Below are 20,637 nucleotides of genomic sequence, written 5' to 3'. Positions count from 1 at the left end.
TCTAGAGACTGAGAAGATTGCTGGGGGGCAGTGGGGGAGACATTTAAAATGCAGCTGTGTGAGCAGGAAGACCTGGGTTTAGATTCCCAGAGCACACTTAAAATCTGGGCATGGTAATGTGTTGTTTAATTTTTTTGGCTCTTTTGGGGGTCCCGCCACCCAGCTCCAAAGAAAATCACACATGGAGGCTTATACTTACTTATGAATGCTTGGCCTTAGCTTGGCTTATTTCTTGCCTACTTTTCTTAATTTTAAATTATTTCATCTACCTTCTGCCTCTGGGCTTTTCCCGTTCCCTTACTTCTGTAAATCTTAACTCTTACTCCCTGGCTTGGCTATGTAGCTGGGTGGCTGACCCTTGGTGTCCTCCTCTTTCTCTGGTTACTTCTCCTTTCTCCCAGATTTCTCCTTCTATATATCCTCTCTGCCTGCCAGCCCCAACCTATCCTTTCTCCTGCCTACCTATTGGCTATTCAGTTCTTTATTAGACCATCAGGTGTTTTAGACAGGCAAAGTAACACAGCTTCACAGAGTTAAACAAATGCAACAAAAGCACAAGTAACACATGTTAAAATAATATACTACAACAGTAATGTACATCTGTTGTTGTATCAGTGCTACGGGGTGAGGCATGAGCATCTACGCAGATTCCAGGTCAGGCAGTCTAGCCAAAGCAGCAAGCTCCAGGTTTAGTGATACACTTTCAAGAAAATAAGGTGGAGGGCCAACAAGATGCATTTTTTTTTTCCTCGAGACAGGGTTTCTCTGTGTAGCTTTGGAACCTGTCCTGGGACTGGGATTAAAGGCGTGTGCCACCACCGCCCGACACAAGATGACTCTTTCGTAAAGGCACATGCCACAAAGACTAATGGACTGAATTCAATCTTTGGGACCCACATGGTGAGAGGAAGAGAACACTCCCACAAGTTGTCCTCAGATCTCCACACGTGTGCCCTGGCATGTGTATCCACACACACACAGACACACCACAAATTTAAAAGTGAAAGTAAAAAATAAACAAATAAGTAGAGAACAATAAAGGAAGACACCAGATAAGGTTGACCCCTGGCTTCCACACTTGCACGAATAGGTAAGTGCATTGCACAGACCACACCCACAAAAATAATTTCTGTACCCTTTATAACATGTTAGACTATATTATCTGGCATAGATTGAAAATGATGTCAAGGTCAACTCCAAAGTTGCTTTTAACAAGACTGAACCTCTTTTATTTACATATTTCTGACATACATGAATGATCTTATATGTTTAACCAAATCTAACAATAGTGAAAATGGAACATTAAAGACAATTTCAAACTTTAATTACATTGAAATACTTTTTCACTAACTGATGGACATGACCAGTGAATAGCCTACATGAAGTTGTAGGCTGTATATAGATTCACTTTTAAAACTGAAAGCCACACAGCTATTAAAGCAACAAATTTGCAAATGCACACATTACATATGCAAGAAAATGCATGCAGGGCTATTATATTTACTCCTTAACCTTAAAGCCATTTTGAAAGTAAACTGGAGTAAGCATCTTAATATTATATATGTACATCAAGGCACATTCATTTCTTGTGCTTTAGGAATGATTTACATATGATTGTTTATTATCTTAATTTTATACTTTAAGAAAGCTTCTATAACCTAAAAGCTTAATTTTAACAATTATAGCTTGAATGATATTTATCTAGAGAGAAATGGCCATCTCCCCATAGTTATTTTCAAAATCTGAATCTGACAACTCAGAAAGGTGAGAAATTTAAAAAAAAAAAAAAAATCGAACACATGAATATAATTTAGTCTTAAGGTAACTTTCAAAATACTTTCAGCAAATAGTATCATAATCAATTTTTTATGTAACATAGTATAATGAGGGCTGCAATAAGAATTTTCAACATTCTGAAATTATCTAACAATTATATAGCATCCATATTGTCACAATAGATGTAGTTTTTCAACAAATTTAAACAAACATGATACAAAAGCTAAAACATACCAAACTTAACTTCTTCGTTAACTTGTTCATTCTTCAGCAAAAGAATCAGTTTTTTTTGTTTCCATTTATAGTCCAATGTTATCAAGCAGAAACTTCCCATCAACAGTGTTTAATAACAGTACTCTTTTCTCATGGCCAATTACTTGCCTTAAAGAGATAGTATAGTAAGGCTTTAATAGGCATCTCATGCATTTTAATGGTATTTTAAAATTAGCTTTGCATTTGTGGGTCCCATACAGACAAATAAATTATGCAAACTTGATTACAACACATAACTAATTAAGTGCTTCAAGACAGACTAGACTCTCTGACTTAGAAGCAGTTCAAATAAATAGTAAGTCAAGAATCACAGATCTAAAGCATTTTTAAAATGTAATATACTTATGCATCTTAAGGATATGCTTTATATTAGAATTTTTTAAATCCACAAACAACTAGTCACAGAACCTCTGTATTTTGAGAATAAAACACAAGAAAAGCCAACCGCGCAGCCTTTTAAATTCAAAATATGTAATAAAATAATGTCAAAATATAAACGAAACTGCACATCTTTAAATTTTGTACAGTTATTTATAAACATTAATTCATAAAAGGCATACCATGATCAACAACTTCCATCCAACAGGTTTTTGTTTTCAATTTCTTTACAGAAAGTGGACTTTCCTACAGAACTCACTGGCCAGACAAGAAGTTAGGAATGTCACCACAGCCCAGTTCCACGTGAGTGGTCTAGTGGCTGGTGACACACACTGTAAACACGTGCTCTGTGAGCTCAAGGGGCAGTCGTCTCTCTGCGGCTGCAGTACTCACTCTGCTTCCGGCATATGTGCAACTTCAACTTCAACAGTCTGAATGGCTTCTGCAACTTCAGACAGCTTCTGTCCTTGCTGCTGCGCCAACACGTAGTTAACGACTTGCATAATACTTTGGTCAGAAAGGGTGGATACTGATGGACACTCTTCAGTAGCGGCAACGGCTTCCAGAACTTCCATTGTTTCTCCTGTCACCACCACAGTCTCAAGTTCTTGAGGCCCACTGCTTTCCTGTTCCTGCATGTCTGCAGTTAAGATGCTGACAGCATGCTCCACTTGAGTTCCCTGGTTATGAAACTGCAGAGTGTCTTTTTCCAGCATAATTTTGCAAGGCACATAGTCTCTGTGGAATTTAGTCATATGCTTACGAAGGGTGCGCGCGTCTATGTACGCCTCACTGCACACGGGACACACATAGGGCCGCTCACCAGTATGTGTTCGGACGTGACGTTTCAGTGATCTGGCATCGGCCCACGCTACTCCACATGTTAAGCACTCAAAGGGCTTAACACCTATCAAAAAAAAAAAAAGGAAAGAAAAGAGGGTTTGTGAGGTAAGGGTCCAAATTCCAATATATATAAAAATCATCTTGGAAATGTTTTTAAAGTACAGTAGTCCACACCCATTTCACTTTTAGTACTATAATCTTTTAGTTAGCATCTAACAGTTTTCAATGGACTAACCAAGGTTTTGCGCTATAATTCCTCTAAAGTGTTCTCTCATAATAAAGTTACTTATGAACTGTGAGTTTGCCGTGATCTTATCCTTTAACTGCAATCTGATATTCTTAGGATAAGTCTCCAAATCAGTTTCAGACTCAGTATCACATAAATAAATCTTTCAAGATACTGGATTTATCTACCAAGTGAGAAGAAAACAGGTAAAAGAGCCGACAAAATAAGAATGCTCCTCTCTCTCCTAGCAGGACAATACACTACCTTCATGGTTGTTCATGTGTCTTCTGTACTCTCGCAGCTGGGTGAATTTTCTTCCACACTGATCGCACACACGCTCCAGGTTCTGCTTTGCCCGTCCTTTCTTCCCATGGGTGGCTTTCTTGACATGTCTTCTGAATAAGGCTTTCTCATAAAATTCTTTGCCACATATATTACACCTAAAATAGAAAAGTCCCAAACTGTTTTCCTCCGAAGAAGAAACGGCCATAAGAATCAGCTCAAAGAGGCTGGATTTCTTGCTGGGGTCAGCTCCCCGCAGATGGACTCACCTGTACGGCTCGGTGACGGAGTGCGACTTCACATGGGAGTACCAGTCCTTCTTCCAGCTGTAACACTTATCACAAAACTGGCACTGAAAAGGCTTCACCCCGAGATGCTTGTTCATGTGTTGGCGCAGGTCTCTGGCTTCAAAGAAACTCTTTTCACATCTGTAATAAAGGTGAAGTACCCAATTGGACCACCTTTAAAACAAGTCTCCAAGAATTCACTATATTAATTTTTTGAAGCTTCATAAAATTATTCCAAATTTCCAACATTAGAGAGAGAGAGAGATCTAATTTTTCAGTCTTGCATCAAGGATGCAAGGTTTAAATTCTTTTTAGAATATTCAAAATGCTTGAGAAGGCATCATGCAGAGTTCCCAAAACTTGCCAAAGTGAATTTAAGGTTCACCTCTCTTTCTCCCTCTTTTTGCATCCCCTTCATCCCCTTCTCTTTCGTCCATGTTAGGAAGGTCAGTTTCATCATTGACACTGGGAATGAAGCAATGATTCAGGCCTAATCAATTATAGTAACAGCATTCCCTGGGGAGCAGCAGTCAGCTCAGGGATGCCAAATGACTTAACTTGATCCAATCAGAGTGAAACTCGGGACTTTTACAGGAACTACCAGAAAAGAATCTTGACAATTTGGAAGTTGAGAGGATGAGAAGCTGAAACCACTGCCAGACTTTGTCCATACGGAGCCTGAGAGAAACCAGATACTAATCAATCTGAATCCAACTTAGACCAACCACTCAGACCTCCAGACTTGACTTTCATTCAAGGCAGTTAGGCTGGATTTTCTTTCACAGATGATAACAACCAAAAAGTACTGACAAAAAACTGTACCTGGGGCCAGGTGCTGGTGGCACATGTCTTTAGTCCCAGCACTTCAGGGACAAAGGCAGGCAGATCTTTGTGAGTTCAAGGCCAGCCTGGTCAACATAGCAAGTTTGAGAATAGTCAAGGCTATTATTATGACTGTGTCTCAAAAAAAAAAGTCCACCATATATTTGCTGAATTATTATTATTTTATTATTACTATTGGTCATTTGAGACAGTTTCACTTTGTAGCCCAAGCATATCTCAAGCATGCAATTTTCCTGCAACATATGACACAATGGCTAACTCTACTTTAAAATAAGAAACCAGCAAATACAGCAGAGTAGGACATGGAAAAACCCATTTATCCATGAAAGTTTTAGATCAATTGGCTTCGGAAGTCTAGGAACTTATCAAAAGTATATACTGAATCTGGGTGTGGTAGCATATGCCTTTAATCCCATCATCCTGGAAGCAAGCAGTTCCAGGTCAGCCAAGGAGTTACCCAAGCAAGCCAGAGCTTACACATTGAAACCCTGTCCCAAAAAACAATGACACGGAATGGCCAGAACTAAATAGAAAGACCCTATTTTAAAAAACAAACAAAAAAGAAAAACTCAAAGACGAAAAAGCTTATAATGGCCAGCAAATGGTCAATCAAGAAGAACAATTCCTAGGGCTGCATAGACAGCTCGGCAGTAAAGACCCTTTGCTCCTGCAGAGGACTCGGATTCGATTCTCAACATCCACACAGCAGCTCACAACCATCTGTAACTCCAGTTCCAGGAGATCCAACATCTTTTTCTGGCCTCTGCATGAACAAGGCACAGTCATGGTACACATACACACATGCAGACAAACACACATACACACACAATAAAAATAAATACGTCTCTAGGAAAAACAATGACTGTATACCTAAGGTTTCAGGGCATTTTAAATTTATCCTAGTTCCCTAGAGCTTAGCAGCAGCCTTGAAAACAGCCTGCATTCCTAATGAGGGTTCCTAGTACTACACGGACCTATAGTTAAAAAACTATGACTTGTTTTGTTTTGTTTGTTTTTTGGAAACAGGGTCCCAATATGTAGTTCTGGCTGTCCTAAAACTCACTATGTAGACCTGCAGGCTGGCCTCCAACTCACAGAGATCTACTACCTAACTCTGCCTCCTGATTGTTGGGACTAAAGGCGTGCACTACCAGGCCTGTCCTAGAACTATGACTGTTTAAAACTATTGGCTAGCTCTCTGAAGGAGCCCATCTTTGCCTTTTACTTATATCCCGACCCTCCCATAACTGTGTGGTTGGAGTAGAGTTGTTTGTTGAGAACATTTAAAACCAAATACAGTGGCCGGTGTCTCTTGGAGACAAGGAATACATGTTGTAGAAACCCAAATATCCCAAGCATGAGAGTGAGGTGCTTGGGGAATAAGAACTTTGAAAATTCTTTCTCTCTTTCTGGAATCAAGCTGCAGGATGCATACACTGGAAACATGCCGTGACACATCTGCACAGGCGCTGTGCTGTCGCTGGCTGACCTGAAGCTGCACAACCTGCCAGTGAATGCTAAGAGAGATGGCAAATTGTTAGGCTGACTACTGGAAGGATTCTAGAATTAGTAATCCTCTTTGTACAAAACTATGAATGTATTAAAAACTCCCTTTAAGGTGGTTACTTTCCTTTGGTTGTTTGTTTGTTTTTCGAGATAGGAGTTTCTCTGTGTAGTTTTGGTGTCTGTCCTGGATTTCACTCTGTAGCCCAGGCTGGCCTCGAACTCAGAGATCTGCCTGGCTCTGCCTCCTGAGTGCTGGGATTAAAGGTGTGCGCCGCCACCATCCGGCTACTTTTTTTTTTTTTTTTTTAAAGACAGGTCAAACACTAGATTTATTCTCACTGTGAATTGAAAACATAGTAGTGTTCCTTGCCAGCTGTCCGAAAACCAGTGGGTACTTAGTGATACCTAGATGAACGGGATGACCCCCAGATGCTGGCAGGTGCATCTGCAGCCTACTCAATGTGACATAATGTGATCACGTTTTGATTTTATGAATTTAACTTCAATTGAAAAACAGGTAATTTTGGAAAGTGAATAGAGAAGATTCATAAGGAAGGAGAAACAGGATACAGTGCCTCAAGGAACCCTACAAAGGAGCCTAGCTAGTTGTACACCTCTCCCTACTGTCTCCACCCCAGGTAGGAAGGACCTTGGAAAGTTTCTTTCAATCACTCTTTAAAAAACTCTGAAAACAAATAGTAAGAGCTAGGCAGACTGATCACTCAGTATGCTGAAATTACAATTAAATGTTATCTTATAAAAAAAAAAAAAGCAATATTCAAATAAGCCAGCCGAGATAAGTGAAATGAATTTCACATATTAAACACTTACTGAGTACAATGATAGCCTCGAACTTCAGGCTTTGGCTGGTGTTTCTTAAGGTGCTTGCTAAGTCCGGAGCCCCTGTGAAAAGACTTTCCACAAACTGAGCAAAAGTACTTGGACTCTCCTGTGAGAAAATGAAAAGCCATGTTATAAATCGTGTAAGTAGGCCCTCTTTTCAACATAATTTAGTTATATTTCAGAAGTTCAAATTTTATCAAGATAAGAGAACACAGAAACAGTGTCATTTTACAAAAACTTGGAAAAAAACTTCATTAAATTTTCTATTTCCTTTCAAAACTATAGCATCATCAAGAAACTTAACATATTGTGATAGTACTGTGTCCCTGACACAAAACCTTTGCAGGTGAGAGGTGAGTCACAGCCCTGAAACATTCCTAGGAGAGGAAGGAGGAAAGAGGACAGGAGCCCTCGATGGAGAAGTGGTGAACAGAGTGGTGAAAGGAAAAGCCATTCAAAGGAAGTGGAGAGGGGAACCTCCAGGCTAAGAGGGGTGCTACCTACCAAGCTATTACTGCCCCCTTCATCTCTGCCCAGCCTCCCATCCTCCAACCCCACACAGAATGGGAATCCCATACTTGTGGCAGCTCGGCTCTCCCTGACCCAGACTATCTGTCACTGCTATGAACAGGTTGACAGAAACAGATTTGGAACCAAGACTAGGGTCACTGCCATGACTACCTGATGATGTGCTTTAGACATTTTGGGAGGCATAATGGCACATGCCTTTAATCCAAGGACATAAGAAGCAGAGGCAGGAGGATCTGAGTTCTAGGCCAACCTGATCTACAGTTCAAGTTCCAGGACAGCCAGGATGATGAATGACTATACTAGTAAAGGCCACTGTGTAAGAATATACCATGTCTGAGTAATTTATGAACTGTAATAGTAATTGGGTTAAACAGAAGTTCAGCAGCATTGGCCATTCCTACACTCTTGCTAATTAACAGCACACTGAACATAAGTATGGGAGGCTTGGTGGGTAAAGCACTTGTTGCTAACCCTTTCCACTTCTCTTCAATTCCTGGTACCCACATGATGGAGGAAGTGAACTGACTCCTCAGAGTTGTCCTCTGACCTCGACAAACATATGCTATATATAGTACCCAATTGCCACACACACACACACACACACACACACACACACACACACACTAATTAAGTGAATTTTTAAAAAAGATCATTTCTAAAAACTGTATTTAAGAAAGTTTTAAAATTTTATTACTAACTAAAAGATTGCACATATTAACTTATGAGCATCTTAATACAATTACTTTTACTTGGGGGTTAAGAGAAATTGGAGACAAAGCCCAGCTATGTAGAGCAGACTAGCCTAGAACTTTTACGAAGCCCAAGCTGGCCTTGAACTCATCATCCTCCTGCCTCATGGTCCCAAGTGCTGGAATACAATGTTCCGATGTAATTACAGTATAACCAATTAACATAATACTAAATTAGAAATATAAAATATGTCAATAGTTTTATAATTACCTGTGTGAATACTCATATGTTCCTGAAGACTCCGTTTGGTAACAAATGACTTGACACACAGTTCACACTGGAACTGCTTTTGTGACTGATGGAGACTTTGATGTAATTTCAGACCATGCTTATAGATAAAAGTTTTTCCACAGACCTAACAAAGAAATGTGTAAGGCAGTGAAACAGAAAAGAATTTATTTTTGAAGATTGTATACAAAAAATGCTAATATTACTGTAAACAGAAATGTTAAATAACTAACTATAATTTATTATGTTAAAGTTAGCAAAAAGACAATGTCAAAGATAAAGCCACAAATACCAAAAATCTTAGCTAGCTGATTCCTTTTCTTATTCAGTACAAAAGTGCACACAATAGTAGGAAAAACCATTGTGTTATCCTTGCCAGCCTGACAAGGTACACACCTTAAGGAGGCATGAAAGCTTAAGAACTCTTCTTGTCTCCCAAGACACCATATAAAATAGTTCTTCTCAGACTCTGGATGAAGAACAAATTATTTTCAATTTGCCCAATCCCTTGGGAAATTTTCTTGTTAAGTACAACAAATGTAGCAATGTCAACAGCTCCGAGAGCTTTCCTACTCTTATTTCTGTGTTTATTTTCCATGGAATACACATTGAGTAGTGTTACACTCAAGAACAGATGCTAAAACTAACGCTCAGTGTTTAAACTGATGAATGAGCAACTTTAGAGCTTAATCTGAAAAATAATTGCAACAGTGAAGAAAAAAATAGTGAGTGATAATAAAAATAAAACAGACTGCCCAGGAGCTGGTAAATACTAAATATTGATGAAAGGTTCTCTCTCTCTCTCTCTCTCTCTCTCTCTCTCTCTCTCTCTCTCTCTCTCTCTCTCTCTCTCTCTCTCTTTTTGGGGGGGGGGGGTCGAGACAGGGTTTCTCTGTGTAGCTTTGCGCGTTTCCTGGAACTCACTTGGTAGCCCAGGACGGCCTTGAACTCACAGAGATCCGCCTGCCTCTGCCTCCCGAGTGCTGGGATTAAAGGCGTGCACCACCACCGCCCTGCGAAAAGTTCTCTTATAAGGCATTTTATTTTCATGTAGTAAGATGCTTAAAAAGAGACCTGTGGCTGGAGAGGTCATAGAGCTCAGAGACCCTTCTACTGCCATTTTCCTAAACGAGTATATTTTCTAACTATTCTAAAATACTTATTTTTATTCCTACAGATAAGTGTAGCTCCTTTCTACATTAGATGGAAACTATTATAGAGATCCAAAAGAGGTCAAAATGAAGTGTAGCTGGAGAGTTTCTCTCCAGCTCCCAGCTCCCACCAAACCCGCCAGTCTCGGAGCCTACTTATAAAATAAATAGAGACTCTTATATTATTTAAACTGTTTGGCCTAATGGCTCAGACTTCTTGCTATCTAGTTCTTTTATCTTAAATTAACCCATTTTTATTAATCTATACGTTGCCACGTGGCTCTTGGCTCACCGGTACCTTACATCTGGCTTGTCATGGCGGCAGCTAGCAGCGTCTCTCTGACTCAGCCTTCCACTTCCCAGAACTCTCCTCTCTCCTTGTCCCGCCTATACTTCCTGCCTGGCCAATCAGTGTTTTATTTACTAACCAATCAGAGCAATACATTTGTCATACAGACCGTCCCACAGCAATGAAGAGGGTAAATAACTATGATTTCCCAACTCCAATCAATATAACTCGGGGAAAATCTCAGAAAGGTGGGGGACTGGATCTGTGAAAACCAGAAGACTAGGATGGTGTCTTCTCCATCTGTCAGGGAAGCTACACCCACTGACTCGCAACAATACAGTTAGCTCCGCAACGACAACATCAACTGACAAGCCAAAAATAGACAGGTACAATTCCACGTGGTCCCACCCCTATACGAAGAGCTATGGATGGGGTGAGGGGGTAATGGCTGCTGAGAGAGGGAGAGTCAGTCTCCTCCAGGGACAAATTCCCACATAAGATGTCCAATCCCAAGTAGTCAGCCTTAGACACATGTATGTACATATGAGCAAAGCTAAGTGGACCCAGGTTATATGTATGCACACGTGTGTGCATACATACAAATATAACAACACACACACACATATAATAGTAATTAAAGACTCAATCATAGATGAAGGGGGCACAGGAAGAGTTGAAGACAGGAGGAGCGGCAGAAGCAATGCAGATGCAGCGCTCATGTATGAAGTTCTTAAAAAAATTCAACAATAGCCGGGCGGTGCTGGCGCACGCCTTTAATCCCAGCACTCGGGAGGCAGAGCCAGGCGGATCTCTGTGAGTTCGAGGCCAGCCTGGGCTACCAAGTGAGTCCCAGGAAAGGCGCAAAGCTACACAGAGAAACCCTGTCTCGAAAAACCAAAAAAAAAAAAAAAAAAAAAAAGGAAAAAAAATCAACAATAACAAAACTATATTGGTTATGCAATTGTTTGATAATAAAAACAGATCGCCATGTTTAAATGTAAGGCTATCGGTGTTGCTTAAAACTGTTCCATGTTCCAAACAGCCCAAAGCTGGATAATCACAGGATTCTTTAACCCAGAGTTTTGGCTTTTACTTCCCCTCAATCCTCAGCAACAACAAAACGATAGCTTAGGAAGGACTTTTCCTGAGCTGTATTTGCTTATGCCGTACATTTTTTTTTTTTCACTCCAGGTAATTTCTACTAAAGGCTAAGTGATGGTATGGGTGATAAACAGCTATTCTCACTCAGTAGAATACTCTGGACACCAAAAATTTTTAAATATAACTTCAAATTAAAGACGACAACAGGGAATCACATTTAATGTAGGCAACAAACCAAAGATAAATTTCCCTAACATTTTAGAAGAGTAAAGATAACTTCAGAGAATACATATCAACCCATGTCATCACTACAGTTATCTCCAATCTTCTTTAAGTAGTGAAAGAAACAGGCCTTTACCTGGCATGCATGTGGCTTTACCCCTGTGTGCTTCAGCATATGTATTCGGAGAGAGTATAATTTAGGTAATGTCCTTCCACATATGGAACATATAAATTCTCTTTTGGTTCTTCCCTTCTCAGATGATGCTCCTGACGCCTCATTCGATGTGGAATTGGATGAAGATGAATTGGGTGAATCCTTTCTCGTATGTCGTATAAGGTGTGCTCGCAATGAGGCACTATACTGAAACTGTTTTTTACATAACTAAAAAAGAAAAATGAAAGTTCTTCCTATATAAAATGTTAAGTGAAAATTCACATTTCTGTTTGCCAATTCTGGTTATAATTATAAAAATAAATAAACAAATACACGGCTTAAAAGTTAATATATATGGAATTGGGGAGATGTCTCAGGGGGTTAAGTACTTGACACACAACTCTGATGCTGGGTGGCACACAATCACCTACAAATACACACAAAAGATAGCCTAGGCCATATGAGACCCTGCCTCAAAATAAATAAATAAATAAATAAATAAATAAATAAATAAATAAATAAATAAATAAATAAATAAATAAAAAGTACTAGGTACCAGATTATAAACACGAGAAGGATAAGACTCTGGAGAGAATTAAGTATTTAAGAGGGCATAATCAGAGTAGATTTGAGTTGGGTCTTAAAGGAATAGCAGAGTTTTTATGTTACTTGGGATACAGGGCTTGCTTAATCTGTGTGAGGTCCTGAGTTTGAATCCTGGCACAATCACCAAGAGACTACCCCAGAACACATGCAGAAAGTATTATCAATATATAAACACCAAGAGTTTTCGGTGGAAATGAAACAGGGACTAGAAAAAGTAGAAAAGTTAAGACTATGAAAGTCTTCAGATTTTATCTTATAGTTACTGGGGTTCAGGAAAGCTCTTATGTGCTCATAAATTGAGGATATATATGCTCACCATATTAAAAATTTATTTAAAAAAAATTTTATTTAAAAAAAAAAAAAAAACCAAATCTCCTGACTCATCATTTCTGTATTGGCCTCTAGAATTAATTTTTACTGTCTCTTAATGTTTATTTTCTAATACCAAGTAGAGTGCATTTAGATTCGTCCTATGCACACTGTGTTATTGATTCCCATCATCTCACTTTAATAATCCAGTTATGTCACATTAATTACAGTTAGTTCATATAAAATCAGTTTTGTTTTGTTTTGTTTGTTTGTGTGAGACAGGTTCTCTCAGTCTGCCTATAACTTACCTTAAAGTCCAGGCCAGCCTGACTCTTCTCCTGCCTCAACCTCTGAATGCTGGAATTAGAGAGCCACTATACTTGGTTATTGGTTATGAATGCTATCAATACTTTGCTGCATTATATACTTTGATCCTTTCACTTTTTATTTTCTGTTTTGCTTATGTCTCTTTATATTACCAACTGACCACTAAAAATCTTCACCACTATAAATTTAAACAAACTGTCCCCTTGTCTTCTAATTTTAATTTTTGTCTTTCTGAATTTCACTGTTCATCCATGTCCCCAGATACAAACTTCATAGTAATAATCTTTTCATATAGGTTTCTTCTTGCTATCCAATGTCTTAGGCACAACCTTTTTGTGTGTCTTTTTTTTTTTTTTTTTTTTTTTTTTTGAGACAGAAGGTGGGGATCTGTGAAAACCAGAGGACTAGGATGATGTCTTCTCTTTTTTTAGTCCCTCTGTGTAGCTCTGGCTTGCCTCCATTTCACAGAAACCCATCTGCTGCTGTTTCTGAATGTTGGGATCTAAGGCAGGCGCCAACATGCCTTGCTCTAGATTTAATATTTTACGATGAAAACATCTGGCTTTTTCTCCCCTTCTTTCTATCCATACTCTAGAAACATTTCTTTAAAACTTCAAAACAATCTAATCTTCCTATTTATTTTCACTCCTGTTTTCTGATTCTCTTGCTCTATTTTCTGGGACATTTATTCAACTGTACACACCAACTTTTCTGAGGTATTTGTTACTATCTAGATGTTCTTCCATTTACAGTGGGGTCACATCATAATAAAGTTAAAAGTCTTCCAGTCAGATCTGTTTGTTGGAGACATGGGTATTTTATTTAAAAGCTGCTGTTTTCCTCAGTGTGCCTTTGCCCCTGGGTGTACATCTGACACTCTCTTGACTGCTCTTCCTGGTGCTGTGACAAAGGACAGGACAGGTGATGAAGGGGGAAAGTGCTGAGCAGCAGCCCTTCTTCAGAGTGCTCTGCTTCCTGACTGTGGACCTGATGGGACCAACACTTACTTCAAGCTCTTGCAGCCAGAATAAAGCCTTTCCCCTTCAATTCCTTTGGTAAGAGTATTTTATCGCCAGGCGGTGGTGGTGGCGCATACCTTTAATCCCAGCACTCGGGAGGCAGAGCCAGGCAGATCTCTGTGAGTTCGAGGCCAGCCGGGTCTACAAAGTGAGTTCCAGGACCACCAGGACTATTACACAGAGAAACCCTGTCTCAAAAAAAACAAAACCAAAAAAAAGTTCTAAGGAAGAATAATGAAAAGACCTGTACATGTTTAGTATAGGAAAAAAATTGTAAACATTTTAAAAGTTGTGTTTATGTGAGGAGGATTTTGTCTACATGTCTGTATGTACAAACACCACGTTCATACCTGGCGCCTGCAAAAGTCAGAAGAGAGTCAGCTCCTCTGGGGTTACAAATGGTTGTTAGGTATCGCGTGGGTGCAGGAAACCAAACGTGAGTCCTCTGCAAGAGCAATAAGTGCTCTTGCGGGCTGAACTATCCCTCTAGCCCTGCAAATATTTTTAACATGCACTGTTTGAATCTGTGGGTATGGAGTCTATCAATACAGGGGGCTTGACTGTATTTGGGTGTTTCACAGATGCAACTTATTTTTTACATAAATCATATTTTGTGGACTTTATTTCTTTTGGGGGACAGTTTCTCATTTATCTAATCAAGGTTTTCCTTGAACTCACACTCTTCCTGCCTCAGCCTCTATATGCTATGATTACAAGAATATACCACCACTCCTTCTTGCTTGGGAGAGGGTTGTTTTTTTTTTCATTATCAAGATCTTGGATTCCTCAACCTTTCTTGGAATCTTTTGTCCTAAGATTTGTGTATAATTGGGCAGAAAACGAAACAAAAACAAAAACAAAAACAAAAACCTAAAAATTTGTGTATAATTGTTTTTGTATAATTGGGCAGAAAACGAAACAAAAACAAAAAACCAACTAACTGTGGTGCAGTATGTAACTAGCATGTGCAAGGCCCTGGATGCTATCCCCAGCACCAATCAACACTGAAGTAGAGGCAGGATTTCTCAGTATCAACCCAAGGCTCTGGAGAGCAATACCATTAGGTCTTTTGTTATTAACCTTCAGATTTCTCTATTTGCAGAGAAAACATTTTGTTTTAAGGTTAAGGGTTTGAGTCCTAACATCATGGGACTTGAGTAAGGAAAGAACTTGAAAGGTTTCAATTTTCAGTAAGTAAACTCCTTTTTCTGGTTTGGGGTAGATAACTACCCTCACTGTACACTGTCCTCCCCAGGGCAGTTATAAAATTCAAATTCACAGAATCACTTTAAACATTTATTGGCAGACAGAATTTAGTTGCCTAGGTCTCCTCTTCTGCTACCTTACCTTTTAATGTTTTTTTAAATTTAGATTAATTTTTATGTGTGTGACTGTTTTGCCTGCCTGTATGTATGTGCATCAAACATGTGCCTACAGATGGTTGTGAGCTACCATGAGGGTGCTGGGAACCACAATTGGGTCCTCTGCAAGAAAAACAAATGTTTTAAACTGCTGAGCCATCTCGGTAGCCCCAAGTTTACTGTTTGTAAATTACAGATGGTTGTCAGCCACCATGTGGTTGCTGGGAATTGAACTCAGGACCTCTGGAAGAGAGCAGCCAGTACCCTTAACCTCTGAGCCGTCTCTCAGCCCCACTGTCCTCTTCTTGAGGATGCACAGAAGAAAGAGTATTCGGGTGGGGCAAATAATAACACGAATCAGAATCTTTTAGCAATATAATAAATGGTTAGGGGTGTGGTTAGGCATGCCTGTTATCCCAGTACTTGAAAGCCTGAATTAGGAGGACTGCCTCAAATCTGAGGCTAGCCTGAGTCACAGTGTAAGAGTTCATCTTCTATTTAGCTACACAGAGAAACCCTGTCTCGAAAACAAACAAACAAAACAAAACAAAAACTGTAGTCGGGATAACAGAGCAGATGAATTCCATTTATGAATGTAGGGTCATTTTCAGTTAGCTTTCCAGGTACTTACCGGGCATTTGTAATCTCTAGCTCTTTCATGTTTCAATGTGTGCATTATAAAGGCATATCGTCTTTGAAAAACCATTCCACATTCCCCACATTTATGAGACGTTTCTTCAGTGTTCTCCTTAGCATCCCTTTTGGGTTGTTTCATCTTTTTCCCTCTTTGAACTAATTTCTGGGCCACCTGAGCAGACAGAAAACACAATCTAAGAAAATACACTCATTATTTTTCAAGACGTGGTCTTGGTAGCAGTCCAGGCTGGCCTGGTATTATGCAGCCTAGATTGGCCTCCAACTCACAGCAATCCTCTTGCCTCACATGCAACACCATGTCTAGGCTCAGTATCATTTTTAAAGTCATGGGATTTGTAATACAATACTTCAAGCAGTAAACTGCTTCCCCCTTCCCTGCACATCCCCCTCCTACAATTCTTTCTGTAGGCACGAGTTCGTTACTAGAATGCCCTCAGCTAGAGGGACAAAAACCACCTATTTCACATCATACCTGCTGAACTGCCGACTTAGAAATGGCTTTCCGCTTCTGTAACTTTTTCTCCATGCCCTTGTGTAGCCGGATGTAGCCCCCTTCATTAACAGACCGCTGCCTGAGCCTACTTCTGTAAGTATCATCCTCTGGGCCTGAGTCTGTCTTTTCTGTGGTCTCAGTCGGAGCTTCCTGATCTTTTAGAGGCTGGTCGGGGCTCTTACTACCATCGGGAAAGTCTTTGGCACTGATGTCCCCAGGCGATGTGTCACTTCCTGGATCACTGTCCTCTTGAGAAATATCGACTACATTCTCTTTTGAAACGTTAGGATGAACATTATCAACTGTGCCCTCCTCTCTGATGACTGCAGTCTCTATTTCTGTTTGGTTGGTATTTGTTTCTAAGCTAGCAGTCCCTATTTCAGAATGGGGATTAGTTATACACTCTACAGGGGACACACTAGCTTCAGCCTCTGGAGAAACCTGCGGCAGAGGCTGCTGTCCTGGCTCCCCACTCTGTTCGGTTTCTGGCAATTCTCCATTTACCAGCAGTACAATTTCACAATGTCCAAGTTCACTTGACAAAGCTGTGGTTGCTTCATTCCTAATCACAGGTGCTGCTGTAGTTCCATTGTGTGCTGGCAAGTCCTGAGTAGATGCGACCGTTTGTACTTCACCTTTCTTATACACTGTTAGCTGCTTTTCTTCCATTAGTTTATGCACACTTTCACAAATTTCTAAAACTTCTGACATAAAAAGATGGCGAGCTAAGATAGCTACATCAGCCATGCTGCAGAAGTCAAAACTTAGTACAGAGGTATAGGCAAATTCCAGCAAAGGAAGGAAGCTTGCTTTACAAAAACCTGTATGAAACAAGAAAAAGCAAAGAACAAAAAAGTCAAATCATTACAAAACTACTTTCTATGAATAATATAGACTTGTAACAAGAATATAGTGAAAAGCCAATTGCTACCATTACTCTACAATTAGTTATCAGTGGATTTTCTCTAATTTCTGGTTGCTATTAAACAACCTTGACTAACTCACATCCATGAGCTGAGTTTCTAAACCACTATAAAGAAGAAAATAATAACAGACTTATACCTCAAGAGTTGTTATAAGGCAGCCATTTTCAAACTGTACTCCTTAGAACCCTGGGGGTTCCACAATGCCCTTCAAGAAACAGTTGCTGGAGAATAGAGGGTAAAAAAGGGGAGGGGGTAGGAAAGTGAATAGACAGGGACCAACCAACCTGTCCCTCTCTTCACTTATTATAGATAGCTATATTTTCTAATAGTAGTAATCCATATAAAAATGTAATTGAACAAAGTGTTTTTCCTGTGCACATTAAAAACTGAGATTTGGAGCCAGTGAGAAGACTCTGGTAAAGGCACTTGATAACTTGAGATCAATCCCTAGAACCCACATGATGAAGGAGAGAACCAATTTCCACAAGTTGTCTTCAGACCTCTACAACTGTGCCTTGCCTGGCACACAAATGCCCCCACACCTACACCCATACTAAACAAGTGTATTAAAAAACAACAACCTAAATTTTGAGCCCAGGGATGTAGATATAGCTCAGTTGCTAGAATTCTCGACTAGCAGGAGCCAGTGGGTTTGATCTCCTTAACACATAAAACCAGGTGTGTGTGGTGTATCCCTGTAATTCTAGCACTCAAATTGGAGCAAGGAAGGTCAAAGTTCCAAGTCATCTCTTGGGCTACGTAAGGTTCAAGGCCAGCCTGGGATATATAAAAATCTTACCTCCAAAATAACAAAAACAAAAACTACAATTTAAAGCAAGGGGTACTAAATACTTTCTGCAATGAATCAGGGGATAAATACTGTAGGTCATAAGGTATCTGTCAGAACCACTCTGCTTTGAAACTGTAGCTGAAAAACAGATTAAATGGGTATAGATGCCCAACTTTCATTACAAAAAGAGAAAGGAGGATAGATAACTGGGTTAGATGGTTTATCCTAGATTCAAGGAATAAAATAATTATTGTATAATCATTAGTTAATACTATGAAATATTGAATTATTTTCTTGTAACAGGGTAAGTTCAATTTGCTTCTCAGTGCTTTACTTTCAGTAGTCATTTTAAATTCACACACACACACACACACACACACACACACACCCTAAAAGGTAAGAGAAAAGCACTCTGCAGTGATGACTGTAGTTCTATTTTCACAGATGGTGAAGAAGCTGTACAAGACAGCAGGTGAAAGTCAGCGCACAGCACACCTGCGCAGTCCTAGACCCAACACCGCTTTTCTCTTTCCCTTGTCCTAAATCCAACACCACTTTTTCTTTCCCTTGTCCAAAAAAAGGTGCTTATCTTTCTGGAGTTTGGCTTTAGGTTAACAAGCCAAGTTAGGGGTTTCATGTTGACTACTCTCTATGCATGCTTATACTTCATTCTTTCACTGTGGTCTCTACTAAACACCTCCCTCTTCAGACAGATGATTCCCTTCCTCCTCCCAAAGCCCCCTTGCAGTCATATGATACTACTCTATTTCCCATCTCCTTTAAAATGCCTTCCTTTCCTCTTCCTTTCTATTTTATGATCATCAAGCATACATACTTTAAATGTAGGGGATGAATGAGAAAAAACATGTATTTTGTTGTTGTTCTAACTTTTTTTTTTTGGAGACAGGGTTTCTCTGTGTAGTTTTGTTGCCTGTCCTGGATCTTGCTCTGTAGATCAATCAGTCTGGCCTCGAACTCAGAGATTCGCCTAGCTCTGCCTCCCGAGTGCTGGTATTAAAGGCGTGCGCCACCACCGCCCGGCAGAATTTCTTACTTTCTTTACAATACTTTAAACACACCACTTATTTTAGACACTTAGTCATTTGGAATTCCTTCTAAGAGGAATTTTTATGACTAAATTTTCCCCTTGCCTTTTAGATCTTTGAACTTAGAAATTAAAAAGACATTAGGTAAAAAGTCAAAATGGATTATTGTTAGTATATGATTTAATGACTTGTCTGTCTATGTATATAAAAGCCCCACAGTTTATATAGTTTGGATAAAAACACTTGCTTTGTCTCTATGTATTAAATCGGTCTAACAGTTTATCTCCGTGTTTTAGGAGGATATACTGTTTTATGAAAGAGCAGAGTGTAGACAGTGTGTATAGGGGGTGGAGAGGGGATAAGAATACCTGGATGACATAAAGAAACTTGACAAGACAGGAGATTGAAAGACCTGCCATACAAAGGGATTAGCAGAATGAATTTTACAAAATTGGCTACATTCTCAAATCTACAGATTCAACATAATTTTCATCATAATTCAAGAAACCCATGGAATCTATTTAATGAACAAAGGAATTTGTTTAAGGGTTAACTCACTACGATGGGAGATTTATCATAAGGTCCCGCTGATTTGCCTAGTCCAATATCTCAGCATCCAATATCACCAGGAGGCAAAGAGAGGCGCCTATGCATCCCAGGTCTTGAGGGTCTCCCTGAGCAGCCACGCCCCAGGGACATGTACTTCAAGGTCATAGGCAGGAGTAACAGTTACCTGCTACCTCACTAGGGGCGGTGCTTCAAGGCTAGAACAGCTATGCACTACACCATCAAAATCCATGACATTCTTCACAGAACTTGGGGAAAAAACAAAACCAAACTAAAATTCATATGGAAACAAAACAATGCAAGCAGCAAAAGCCATTCTAAGCAGAAAGAGCAGTGCTGGAGATCCAGAGTACCGAGCCTGGGTTACATATATTACAGAACCAACGTGACAGAGGACATTGGGGACAATGGAATTCAATAGCAATGCACCCATATAGTTAGAACTTTATTTTGACAAACAGACTTTGGAGAAAAACAGCTACTTTAACACAGTGTTGGGCAACTGGGTTTGCTCAAGAAAAATGGCACTAGATCCATATCTTGGCAAGGACTCTTTGACAGAATTGAAGAGTGAGATTTCTTGAAATTGAAAAGCAAAGGGAAAGGCCAGGTGGTGGTGGTGGCGGCGGCGGCGGCGGCGGCGGCGGCGGCGGCGTATGCCTTTAATCCCAGCACTCGGGAGGCAGAGCCAGGCGGATCTCTATGAGTTCGAGGCCAGCCTGGTCTACCAAGTGAGTTCCAGGAAAGGCGCAAAGCTACACAGAGAAACCCTGTCTTGGAGAAAAAAAAAAAAAAAGAAAAAGAAAGAAAGAAAGAAAAAAATGTGAGACAGCATACAGAGTGGGGAGAAAGT

The 20,637-nt window shown here is 39.8% G+C and overlaps 1 protein-coding gene across 3 annotated transcripts in view; it reads right to left on the bottom strand.

The window, feature by feature from the left end:
* Window positions 1–1,202: 1,202 nt before the first annotated feature.
* The window catches only part of Zbtb11 (zinc finger and BTB domain containing 11), a 34,060-nt gene continuing 14,625 nt past the window's right edge, over window positions 1,203–20,637 (bottom strand). For 2 of the 3 annotated variants that reach the window (XM_006996541.4, XM_076548995.1), the window contains exons 4-12: window positions 16,435–17,276; window positions 15,937–16,113; window positions 11,666–11,911; window positions 8,749–8,893; window positions 7,246–7,363; window positions 4,048–4,206; window positions 3,761–3,936; window positions 2,821–3,334; window positions 1,203–2,157 (exon numbers count right to left, since the gene is read on the bottom strand). In XM_006996541.4, coding sequence (XP_006996603.1) covers window positions 2,076–2,157; window positions 2,821–3,334; window positions 3,761–3,936; window positions 4,048–4,206; window positions 7,246–7,363; window positions 8,749–8,893; window positions 11,666–11,911; window positions 15,937–16,113; window positions 16,435–17,276 — 2,459 coding nt within the window. In that variant the 3' untranslated portion in view covers window positions 1,203–2,075. Of the gene's footprint in view, window positions 2,158–2,560; window positions 3,335–3,760; window positions 3,937–4,047; window positions 4,207–7,245; window positions 7,364–8,748; window positions 8,894–11,665; window positions 11,912–15,936; window positions 16,114–16,434; window positions 17,277–20,637 lie in introns of those variants that run through there. The other variant, XM_006996542.4, reaches the window with a different exon arrangement.

The sequence above is a fragment of the Peromyscus maniculatus genome, chromosome 12 (assembly GCF_049852395.1).
Source record: "Peromyscus maniculatus bairdii isolate BWxNUB_F1_BW_parent chromosome 12, HU_Pman_BW_mat_3.1, whole genome shotgun sequence".
Taxonomy (NCBI): Eukaryota; Metazoa; Chordata; class Mammalia; order Rodentia; family Cricetidae; genus Peromyscus; species Peromyscus maniculatus.
The sequence above is the reverse complement of the archived record's forward strand: the minus strand, read 5'-3'. Positions and strand labels throughout refer to the sequence as shown.